The sequence below is a fragment of the Leiobunum rupestre genome, chromosome 5, assembly GCF_980474605.1.
Source record: "Leiobunum rupestre chromosome 5, qqLeiRupe1.1.hap1, whole genome shotgun sequence".
Lineage (NCBI taxonomy): Eukaryota > Metazoa > Arthropoda > Arachnida > Opiliones > Sclerosomatidae > Leiobunum > Leiobunum rupestre.
Genome location: NC_143388.1, coordinates 10590852 through 10603799, shown reverse-complemented (window position 1 = coordinate 10603799; position 12948 = coordinate 10590852). Strand labels below are relative to the sequence as shown.

Sequence of the window (12948 nt, the reverse complement as noted above, 5' to 3'; positions counted from 1 at the left end):
GAGTGTTTTCCGAGAAAAATAAGCTGAGCTTTTTCAACCAGCTAATAAACGTTAAGTGGTCGTTAAAATTACGCAGATTGGCGCCTCAGTTGTTTCATCTGTTACTATAGCGGCGGTCTCAACGCGTCATTTGAAACCGCTACGCGCTTAATACGCGTAGAAATTAAATTTAACGATACAATGGAAATTTAGATGTGGTATTTAAAAAAATAATTTGGTAGTCTGAACAATAGAATTTTTCAAGAACCAAAGCAGAAATGAAGAAAATCAACATGTGATCTAGTCTTAACGAAAAGCTTTAAGGGAATATAACCTACAGTCAGGCCCGTCTTAAGACCTTTTGGGGCCCTGGGCTAAATTATTTCGTAAGACCTTTGCGATCCCCAACGGTCAGCCTTTGTACGTCCGTTGTCTAAATTCAACTATTTAATAATCAAACCAAAACTTTTTATTTCAAAAGTATAACATAGGCCCACTGAAAATTAGATTTTTACTGACGTTAGGCTTTAGAAATTGTTGGTACCGTATGATACGCGATGTAGCGATGAGTCAAATTACTTTGGACGTAACTAAAAGATACATAATATTAAATGAGCATAAATAATATTTAACTAACTAAACCCTAATCCCTAGAGTAGAGGTTGTATGGCTGGCCTTTCCGGGGCCCCAAAACTGACTGGGGGCCCTGGGCTGTAGCCCATTTAGCCCATGCCTTAAGACGGCCCTGCCTACAGTATTTCGGTCGCCAATATAACCGCTACCTCCTATGGCATTTGACATTTTCAGCGCTGCTTAGTTGTTTTTTGCGGAGGTAATACTTAAAATTGTTGCTTCGGAGGTTATATTCGCTTTAAACAAAGATAAGTAAAGAAAGACCAACAAAATGGGTTAGTCTTTCGTCTTAATTATAATAAAAAACAAGTTCCAATCAAAATGTTGAAAAACGGTTTGTTTTGTTGGTTTTCTTGAACAACATGGGAAAATAAATACTGTATATGATTTTAATTAATTTCGTTTATAAGCAATAACACAAATTAAATTTCGTGGAATTTAAGATCAACAAAAGTTTAATTTGATCTACGCAACAAATTACGTTTTACGCTATTTAGTATTCATGTTAACAGAGGATATGAATTCGCAATTTTAGCAACTGTTTCCTTGATTCCTTGAAGCCTGCGAAAGTACCAGAGTGCCTCCCCCTCCCCCTTGCGGAAAAGTTTACACAAGGAAAGGTGTGGTTTTTCTCAGGGTGCTGCCCACCTAGTTGGTGTTCACCTGAAAACGTTTCCATATGTTATCTTTTAAAACCTATAAAAGGATTAGAATAAAATTAAAAAATAGTTAATGAAAACTGATAATTCTTTTTCCGGAATTTTTTATTATACAAGCTTAAAATAAATAAAAAATGGAATGTTACAAAAAATATCCAAGCGCGATACATATAACTTGCGTTTTTAAATTAAATTTAAAACTATAATATTTGGTAACCATTGTTTGTTACGTTGATCATTTAAATATTAAAACGTAAAACAAAACTATATTATCGGGGTTTTATCTTTAAAACCGTTTATTTGTACCGTTGACTATACAAACTGTACCCTACATGCCGTTAATTTCGTTATACCTAAATTAATTATTTAATTTTTTTAATGATATTTTAAGTAGTATTATTTTGTATAATCAAGCCGAATATCGTAATTCAAGGCATTAGGTAAATTATTTCGTGAAAATGGAGTAATAATATTACTAAAAAGTAAATACAGTTATTTATTTATTATATTTTAATAATTAAAAATTAAACTATTAAAAACCTGGTAGAAATTATTTTATGAAGCGTAATTTCCGGGTTAATTTAAAACCGTTTAACATTAATTAAAGTGCACTATTCCTAAAAACGGTATTTCATAAATTAACCTATTTTAGCACTATTTTAATCTATAATACATGAATGAATTTTAACTATAATCATCACATGCGATGTTTGGTTTTTTTTCTTCTATTTCTTTTGTGTCAAAATCCAGAATCGCTTTTCGTGCAAAAATGTTGTATGTATTTATTTTTCGATTAACATTTTGACGATCAATATATTACACGGGTGTGAAATGTTCCTTTATATGTATAATAACTGCCCTACAAGTTTTAGTTTTCCTTAACAGATACAAATCTAACTACTACAACTATACACGAGGATAATTAACAAATTACGATACTAGTTAAGGCCTTTGCTCATTATTTACTTGGGCACCTTTCAGTTACAGAAGAACGCGTCAATATTTTATTTTACCCTTTCGTTTTTTTTAAATGTTTTAATTATATAACTTTTATTTTTAAAAATGTTGATTTTTATGTATATTTTTTTTCTCTGGGGAAAATCTTAAGTCGGAAAAGTACTAAAATCTACTTCTAGTAGCTTAATTTGGTTATTCTTTTAATTGTTTAGTAATTTATAAACCATATTGAAATAATTCGGTATTTCTTTGCTTTACAAAAACACGTTTCTGGAAATTCTGCCGTCTCTATGAAATTACGTTTATAATAACATCAAATGAAACGAAACCCGTTAAATAAAAGTTGAGACGGGTAATTGCGTGTTCCTACAGCGCGTGGCGTAATTTTAAAGAAGACAAACCTTTATGAACAAAGAAAGAAAAATTACACGCTTTATAAATTTGTAACGGGTGTCATTACAAAGGTAATGGTCAAATATAAATAAGAAAAGATACTATATCAAAAATAATGGTCTAAAAGTGAGATTCCTTACACCACTACATAAACGACAAATTAATATACGCTTTTACGTTACACGGAAAATGTGGTAGCTCTATATCACCGAGCTGCAGTTGCTTGAAAGGTAACAAGGTACTGAGACCCTTTGACTCCGATAAAGCGGTGACTTCTTAGTAAACTAAAAAGGTAAAGAACATAAGATACGAACCGTGTCTTTTAGTTGCTGGTATCTTCGATAAAACACGAACAGAGAGCGAAAATAAAGGTAAGAAGTAAAATAATAAAAAACGTTTAAAAAAAGGACAGCGAACAGGATCTTTCATTCCGAGAAGGTTTTTGGGGACATCGTACTATTCCCATTTTATTGTATTTTTTTTGTTCTTATACATTTTCTATTTCTTACAGTTCATTGCTTCATAGAGTTCCAACAAACATTGCTTACGAAACTGCAAACATTCTTGCGGTGAAAATATATAGTTTAAAAACGACTGCCGAGCTATCTTTGGAACAGAAACGGACATCGTATTCGCGGTTGAAAGAATAAAACGTTTATTAGAAGAAATATTTTCTGAAACTTTTTGAGAACGTATAACCTAGGTTTACGTTTTTAGGTTTGGAAAATATTATCAATTGCATTCCGTGAAGAAAATTACAAATGCTGTTAAGTGTCAATAGAACAGCTATTAGTGGTCTCAAGAAGACGGGGAATTTCCTTAATTAATTTCGGGCATTTTATTTCAACAATTCCGACCACTAGGTTCTCTCTTATCTGGATACCGTTGTCTAGGCAACAGAAGGGTTTCAACTTTCAAGAGATCAAGGCACACAAAAAATATGGCTTTTTGATTTTTTAAAGAAGATGAATTCCCGAAATGGTTTTAATAAAAATTAATGTTTATGTATCTATGGAAAAGGTTGAGCCTTAGTATCTGAAAAGCCATTATTAGGTCCACATCAGAGAGGCATCTTTCGTGAATCAGCCATCACGTCGTTAAAATATACTAACTAAATACTGCATTCTTTAGATGTCATTTATGCTAACAAGGAGACTACCCGAGGTGTTACACACCGATTTTGTTCAAACTCGGGGGATTGGTAGACCTTCATGTAACTTGAAAAATCCTAAAGGGAATTTATTCAATGGGCAAGGGTTTTACTATGGCAACGAAAAATGTTTTTGACAACATAAAATGGAAATTTTCCCATTGATAATAACATGGGATTTGGACCGATTCCATCCACCCTGTGAAAGATTTTAAAAAATTGAAAAGTTTTAAAATACCAAAATTATAAAATAGAAAAAAATCAAAATTAATCACATTTTGATCAATTTGAACCAAATGGGTGAAAATGAACCGATATGGCTTAAATAGGAAAAATTTCAATTGTATGTTGTCAAAAACATTTTTCGTTGCCATGGCAAAACCGTTACCCATTGAATAAATTCCCTTTAGGATTTTCCAAGTTACATGAAGGTCTACCAATCTCCCGAGTTTGAACGAAATCGGTGTGTAACACCTCGGGTCGTCTCCTTGTAAGTGAAGTTCACAGATAGTAAAATTTAATTATAATATTAACATATAATATAATATTATATTATATTAGCAATATTTCGGAACACGTTTTTCGAAAGAGACAAAAAAAAACCAGAAAACAAAGAAAAATATGATAACGCGTTTCCGGATTCTGGCAGTTTTCATTATTTGAGTATCACCGTGGCAGTTACATTCCAACGAAAGTGAGATAAACCTGGGACAGACAAATGGGAATAGCGCGACGCAGACTGAATACTCTCGGTGGCTTTGTCTGAACTGTCAATTAATACTAACCTGGCTGGGAAGTTGGAGAACAATGGGGAAAAAAGCGACCAAATAACAAGCGTCGCTGCCATTTCCTTTTTAGGTTTTTTTATTTTTTCTCTTCACTCCGGTAATGGTGAACAACGTATACTCTCGCGCAGTTTAGTTTTTCTTCGCCACAGTGCCGTGTTCTATTATTCCCGAGTTCCCATCGGAGAACTCTAAAGGCGGGAGATTGCTTTTGGCCTTATACGCTGGATTTTTTTCTCACTCTCGACGAGTCGAGTCCAGTCTCATCGTCCCTGGAAAATTGAAGTGTATGGGAAAGGTGGGACAGTTTGTGATCTTCAACGAATTAAAGCCTTTGTTCGATTACTATTTAATGGCCTACGAAGTTTTCTATCGTGGGGCTTAAAAAACCTGTTGGCTCTGGAACTTTTCTCTTTCTTTAACTTCGGGCGTACCTTTCTTCTTTTTTTTTACTTTTAGACTTAGATGGAACTTTGGAGAGTGGTGGATAAAATTAAAGAAACCGTTTCTTTTTGTAAAGGAAGACATTTAGGGTTTTGAGATTGAAAGTTATTTCATTTATCTGCCGGCATAGAGTATTTTAAGAAAATACGTGTCACCTAATAAAACGGATATTCGCGTCTGTGGTGGAGTTACATTTATCGATCATGAGTAAGGGAAACCTAGTTGTCTTTTAAATTATATAAACCATTCTTGGTTGATGTTCAAATTTATAATTTACCGACCAATATTGGTTTGTAACATACCGAATTATTTCAATGGTTTTAATATTTTCTACTCACTAACAAAATTTCTAGAATTGTTAAATCATATATGTTTTTAAGTATTCACAAATTTGAGTTTTTTTAGGTAGTTTACCGGTAATGTTGTATTACACACCTTTAGAGATTTAGAAATATCCGTATCATAGTTTTTTTTCATATCAAATACAAAGAGCTTGGATACACGTTACTTTTTTTGTTGCTTTTTTAATTCTTATATAAAAATTATTTCTATGCTTACTCGAAATCTTGAAAAGAAAGTTTTCAAAATTTCTTACGGTTTAAGTTTAGTTCTATATGATTACGATACTCTCATTTTTTGTTGAATTTCCGAACATTTAAATTCATTTTGTTTCTTCCCCTTTATTTTTTTATTTTATCCTTTGTTATTTATAAAAACAGTTAATGTGAAAAATAGAGTCCCATTGTAGAAAGTGGAGATGAAAAAGATTCCTTAGTATGTTTCGCAGTCACAGCATGTCCATTATGCATGTTTACGGGGAAAAGATCAAATGCTCGAGATATTTTCGTATTACCAAACCAAATTTCCAGATAAGCGTAAGAAATAAATCGAATTATTATTAATGTAAACAATAATTTAGAACTACTTCATTTTGAAGATAATATCACAAGATTTAACAGCCAATTAATATTTATGTCATTCCGTTACAGGAAGTCGTTTCATCATAAATTAACCTTCAAATAAATTTGTTCGGGACTCATTCCGTTGCAGGAAGTCGTTTCCTTTTGGGGTTTATTTGGTGGATCTTGTTTGTTCTAGAACTTAAAGTGTACACTTTCTACCCTGAGTCGATCTAATCGTTTATTCTACACCGTAAATTATTAGCCTAGGGTAGAGTATTTGGCTACGTTATCCACTCCTCTTCAAGCGCAACAGTAAAGACGTGCAAACGGATTTGCTCAAAGTCGTCCGCTCAAAAGTCGAGTTTGAAACTGCTCTATTAGGGCGGCAGGTGAATAGTTGAATTTAGAGTAATTTAGTGTACACTTTTAGTTCCAAAATACGTTTGTCCGTACTGTGGAATAGCATCCCAAACAATTAGCAAGAACAGAAATGGAGTAAAGTGACATCAAAGGGCTAATTGTTAGCTACCTTACCTTTAAATCTCAGAACATATACTAAGAGCAACAATTTGTATAATTAAATTACAAAAGTGATTACTGGAATCTAATAAAAATACCGAGTACAAAATAACAATTATCTTATATAATAAATTATAAATTATAAATCATTGATACCTAATTTCTAAAAACTTTCAACAAGGGTTAAATCTTGCGATATTCTCTTCAAAACACGATTTAACGTAAAATTTGATAAAAATTGAAATGACGAAATAAAAAAATAAATATAATATAATAATAACAATATAATATTTAGGATACTGAAAAAGGCAATTTTTTTCCTATTTTTTACATATTCCTAAAGCCTCAAATTGGACCCTTTTCAAGAAACAATTTCCAATTAAATAATGAATGTCAGCATTAAGATTTTAACAATAAACAATTTTCTTCTAATTTTTGTTTCGTTTTTTTATGTAAAAAAACTTGAGTTAAATAATGGAAATATATCGAGCGAACGGGGTTTTTATGTACACGGGTTGTGATAACAATTTGAAATAGATTGGCTCTCGGGTTATTTTTAAATACATTTAAACTACCTTAGTATGTACAATCGAATAAGCCTTTCTTCGAAAAATTTATAAAATAACCGATGGAATAAGAGATTTTGTTTAACTGATGACAGCCTACGAGTTTTACAACAGGATTGAATATTTTTTAACCGTGGAAAACCAGTCGTATTTATGGGAGTATATGGCCTAGAGTAGGGGTCTACGATGAAGAAACGGAAAACGGTTTTTTAGCGAAAGTTCGCGTTTCAATTTCTAAGATTGAAATCCAACGTTATCGATTACATTATCCGCTCTTACAATTTGTTTTCGGCTAAAACAGTTTTCCGTTAATATATTATCTCTTCGTTGAAAATGATATTCTTAACACGCAGGCTCTAGAATTTTGAAAATGGTAATATTAACCCTTATAAACAAGAAAAGTAATCTATATCAAAATATGAGGAAATTCAGAGCAATCGCGAGTTACAAAATAAATGTAATAAGATAGGGGTTGGTGTTTTCAATATAAATTAAAATTATAAGCCTATTAATATATTATTTAATAATACGCGCTATTCCAACGGATAGGTTTAATATCAAAATACAATGTATACATAATTGTAATTTAAGTTAATTAAAGAGTGAAAAAGGTGAGTTTCGAGTTGCCTGTCATATTCAACGAAGAGTTAAGATAAAGATAGAAAGAGCGTATCAAGGCCTGTACAATACTGGATATTTTTCATTTATAGCTAGTTACAATAATTAAGATAGGCTGACGTAAATGTTAGAAAAGGGAACCCAAGCGGGAGTAATGAGAGAAATTTTAATAGTCAACTCCCCAGCGAAAGATTCATACTGGGTCGATGACGTGAAAAGGGCATGGTACTGTAGCGCCGTTGTGCGGATGATCTGCTAATCAAAGCAGATCTAGAAGTCTTTTTTTTTGTTTTACACTCATATACAAAAATTCTTAAAGTAAAATTACGGTTACTTCGAACTATAATTCCAATCCTTTTTGTCTGTCGTCAACGCATTTTATTCCAATTTCACACGAACATTTTGGGATTCGACAATGGCGAAATATTTATTATTCAAAATAACCCAAATTAAGTGAGTCCGTAAAAGCTTAAACACATTTACAAAGCCATTTTTTCTTTCAATAACTCCATTAAAATATTAAAAAAACGAATTATCTTTGGAAAGTGCTAGCTACGGATGAGCGTTAATAAACCATCGGAGTAAATTTGAGTCAAATTCGTCATTGTCGAATCCAACGTCACACTCTCATTTTAAAGCCGCATCAGCTGACACCATTATTTTGACTGCACTTTGAAGAAACCAGCTACGCAGTATTCAACCCCGTCTTATAGAGTATAGTAGTATCACAAATTAGTACCGAGAACAGTTTCGTAGTACGTTATATCAGTACTCTCACGCTCGATTTAAAACAATTTTAAAAACATTTTCACCTTTCCATTCGTTGATGGACATAACTAATATTGTATACGCATTTTTTTAAACCGACTACACGTTGAATATATATAATATATATTTTAATTTAATAAGTCGTGCCTTTGGGGACGATACCCTCTAGCGGTACGTCACTGATATGCAAGTAAATTATCCAGTACATGAGGTTAAAGCAGACGAAACAAACTGGAAAAACTACTCGAGAGTACTTATCGATATCGCTGGGACTGACCCCGAACACTTTGGGGTAGCCGCGATAATCAAAGTCGGCGTTTCCGTCCATAGAGGCCACTTTGTCATAGCTCTTCGATTGCTCCATCATTTTCAAGCGGACTTCCTAGAGATGGTCGGGAGAGAAAACATTACAGTATATAGTACGAGATGGAGGGCCTTCCATTAGAGTTCCAGAGTACACGTCAGCCAGAAAAACTACGCTTTATCCGAAGTACATAATATATATCTTACAATAAGTATTCATCTCCCTAAACTGTTAATATTATTCGCTTGAAAAGTGTACATGAGCAGGCTCCCATTGATTTTCGGAAGAGGTTTCGGAAGAAAAAATCGTACATAATAATAATAATAATCAGCTGGGCTAATCACCCAACGCACCACCTTAGGCCTAAGTCATAAAACGACTTTTAATGCCTTGATACAGGTGGCCGAGTTACAACGCGTAAGAGGGTGGTGGCAAGCCCTTCATGCCACGCGAGCCAACAGCTCCCTACAGTCACTATTGCCGTGAATATATTAGGTCGTGCAGGGCCAAATACATAATATATTAACATTCTAAAATTATTACAAAGTTAAAATATTATTTACTAATAAGTAAATATCCATTTAATTTTTAAATTTATAATAATGATAATAATAATAATCTGCTAGGCTAATACCCAAGGCACCACCTTAGCCTCAAGTCATCTAGTGACCTTTATTGCCTTTGATTCAGGTGGCCGGGTTAAATTGCTTAAGAGAGTGGTGGTAAGTTCCATAAGCCACACGAGCCAACAGCTCCCTACACACACTATTCACTTTTACAAGCATATATAGAAATGGGAAATCAAAGAAACCCCGTATGGTGATGCTGTGTAAACATTTTCGCTGCTATACTACTAATTCTAGATATATTATGTACTTCTGAAAATATAGGTTTTAAATTTATCTTTTTCTGAGTGAACGTACTCGTGAACTCGGCGTGTTTCTGAAACAAGAAGTTATTTACAAGCATACAAAACGTACAAAAATAGATGACGAACATGCTGGGCTTAGAAGGAAAGAAAGAGAGAAAGGTTATATAGACCGCGTTAGTGTACTGTCTGTCCATCATAAGAGCTTTTCGATGAGCGAATGATGGTCCGAGATGGGCTAGAAAAAAGAGTGATAGAGTTTGCTGATGGGCTAGATATATAGACGCACGCGAGGCCGATATAGAGTCCAGTCGGGTCCGATTGTGGGGGAGGACCCAAAGTTACGGCTGTCAATAGGTCATCTAGGTGGGCGGTCAAGTGGATTTTCGATCGTTGGCTTTTCAATAGCCCTTCGCCACTATTTCCCGATTTTTATATTGAAGTTTAATGGTTAGCTTATAAGATATCGGGGTTTTCCGATATTTTTCCGCGAGTCTAGACCCACTGTTGTTATTGAACGATACGTCGGGAAGAAATTGAATCACTTCGAGTCATCATTCAAAGAATCTTACGACGAGAAAGCAAATTTATTTCCGGAACCTATTGCCCATATCTTTTGTTATATGATTCTCCATTTAAAAGTAAGTATATAAAATCGTCTATTTTTAAAACCCTATCCAATAAATGTTTTCAATAGCGTAAAACAATTGTTGATTGGCCAAAATTAATGGATTCCACTTCTAACTTTAAGTTGTTCTCAAATAAAAGAAACTTCTAACTTTTAAATAATATCTGCACTTTTTTTTTCGAAATTTGTTTTATACAGATACCATTCAAGACAAAATCGAGAAATCCGGTGTGCATTTCGAAAAGAAAAGGACTAATCGATTTTTAAAATAAAAAATTAACAAATATCTAAATCTTAGAAATCCATGAAATTAAAAAAGTAACCGAAAATAATCTTAGAAAATCAAAAATAATAAAAAAATCAAAAGAATAATCGGTAAATAAAAATAATAATCAGCTAGGCTAATCCCCAAGGCACCAATCTTCAATGGTAATCGGAATTCATAAAAAAACAGATATCTTTGTAAATTGTGGAAATCTTTAGTAATCAGTTAAAAATCCTCAATATCATGGCTTCGACAAGAAATCGAGATTTTTTATGGAAATCTTAAGATAAAAAAAAATCTGGGAATCAAAAGAAAACTTTGGCAATCATAAATCTCTTGTTAAACTTTGACTTCAGTGGCTGACCTCTCAGATCAAACACATCAACCCCAATTAATCAGATAAAACCTGTCAGTCCTATCCAAATACGCTAGACGATCTGCTATTATTTTGTGGCCTTATTAGTAAATAATAAAAACGTTTCGAGATATAAATTTAGGCTAAAGCTATTTTTTAAATTTAAATTTTATCTTTTTATTTAGATTACTGTTAATCAGCTAACTGCAGATGGTTACAAAATTGGGTTGATACAGACAAAATAACAGTTCACCTATGGTTAAATTGAGTTCAGTTTGTTCGGAATTTGGATACCTTAATAGTTTTTGACAAAAACATTAATTTTGGTTTTATTTGATTTACTTTGAACCAGCTAACTCTTATTTGCCGATGGTTTAAAAATTGATTAATCTTCTTTTGAAACACAAGTAAAAAAATAAAATAAAATTATAATAATTCAATAATTAGATAACTAATACCCAAGATACCACCTAGTGTTGTAAGTCGGAAAATTTTCCGGAAAATGACCGACGCCTTTTTTCCGAAAAAAAATAAAAAAGTTTTCATTCCATGATAAATTGACAAGTCTAATATATTGTTTTGCTAATTTCAATAAAGCGGAATTTTTTCGAATCTGAAAGTAAAACTTAACCACTAGACTAGTTTAAACTGATTAATAATGTAACACAATTAATGTTCTGTAGTATATTTACTTATATTCGACATTTCATATCGATAAAACGTTAAAAACATTAAAAACCCTTAAAAAGTAATTTATGTTTAAATTTTTTATTTTTCCAATTTGCGGAAAATTCTCTGGAAATTTTTCCGGAAAATGAACAACACTAATACCACCCTATATAGGCTCAAGTTATCTAGAGACGTTTATTGCCTTAATTCAGGTGGCCGAGTTACAACGCGTAGGAGGGTGGTGGCCAGCACTTCATGCCACGCGAGCCAACAGCTCCCTACACTTACTATATATTAACCTCTACTAGTTTATATGGAAAGGGGAAACTGAAGAATTCGGGGGAAAAACCCCTTTAACAAGTGGGGAGATGACTCGTAAAATCTAAGCTAAAAGGAGTGCTTCCGAGTTTTCACCCAGTGCCACAAGCAGGGATCGAACCCGAATCCTTTAGATGCGAGGCAAAAGTGCTAACCACTCCACCACTCACCATTGCCGGTTGAATGAAATTTTCGCTAAAATATGATTATTTCACGAATAGTAACACAAATTTTGGTTTTCAAAACAGTTGCTTAATATTTTAAGTGAAAAACGCTGTTGCTATATTTGTAAAAAAGCCCGTATTAAAAGAAGGTAAAGGCTCTATTAACTTTCGATTTAAAAACTTTCGGGCAAGTTTCTTCATTTAAAAGGTCTACCGAGAGCTCTAAAATAGTAATCGGCGAAAGAAAAATGATTGAAATTCGTTCGACCGAAAGCGTGAAGTCGCGACTAATAACTGGGATTTAACGCGTTTAATCCCGGCGAAAACCTTCTGATTTCGGAAAAAAAGGAGCAAAGTAGTAGATACGTTGCGGCTTTTAGCGAAATGCTTTTCTAAAAAAACCGTTCATGCATACGAACTTCGCAGAAACTTTTTCAATAACGCCAAAAATATGAATGTATTGATCTCGGAAAGAGTGCCAGAAAAACCTTATATCGACTCTAGAACCGTCAAAATCTTTACATCGGCCAAAGGTCTCGCCTTCCAAATGTCGACTTTATTTGTAATAGTCGAAGATTATTTTACGGAACATAAAAATATAGCGCTGTAGCTACAATTTATTTTTGTATATGGATTATTTAAAATAATGTCTGAGTTGGTTTTCCACAATGCAATTTATGCGCAATTATAATAAGGAATTATATTTATATTTATTATTGTTATTATTATTTTTAACGATTACATTTATTACGATTATATTTATTACAATTATATTTTTTACGATTATACTTATTACGATTTTATTTATTATGATTATATTTATTACGATTATACTTATTACGATTTTATTTATTATGATTATATTTATTACGATTATATTTATTACGATTATATTTATTACGATTATATTTATTACGATTATATTTATTACGATTATATTTATTACGATTATATTTATTACGATTATATTTATAACGATTATACTTATTACGATTATATTTATT

The 12948-nt window shown here is 32.6% G+C and overlaps 1 protein-coding gene across 1 annotated transcript in view; it reads right to left on the bottom strand.

Annotated features, from left to right (window-relative positions):
• Positions 1-8506: 8506 nt before the first annotated feature.
• The window catches only part of LOC149943514 (gamma-aminobutyric acid receptor subunit beta-like), a 199180-nt gene continuing 194738 nt past the window's right edge, over positions 8507-12948 (bottom strand). Inside the window, exon 9 of the mRNA XM_090176112.1 lies at positions 8507-8755. Coding sequence (XP_090032238.1) covers positions 8507-8755 — 249 coding nt within the window. The remainder of the gene's footprint in view (positions 8756-12948) is intronic.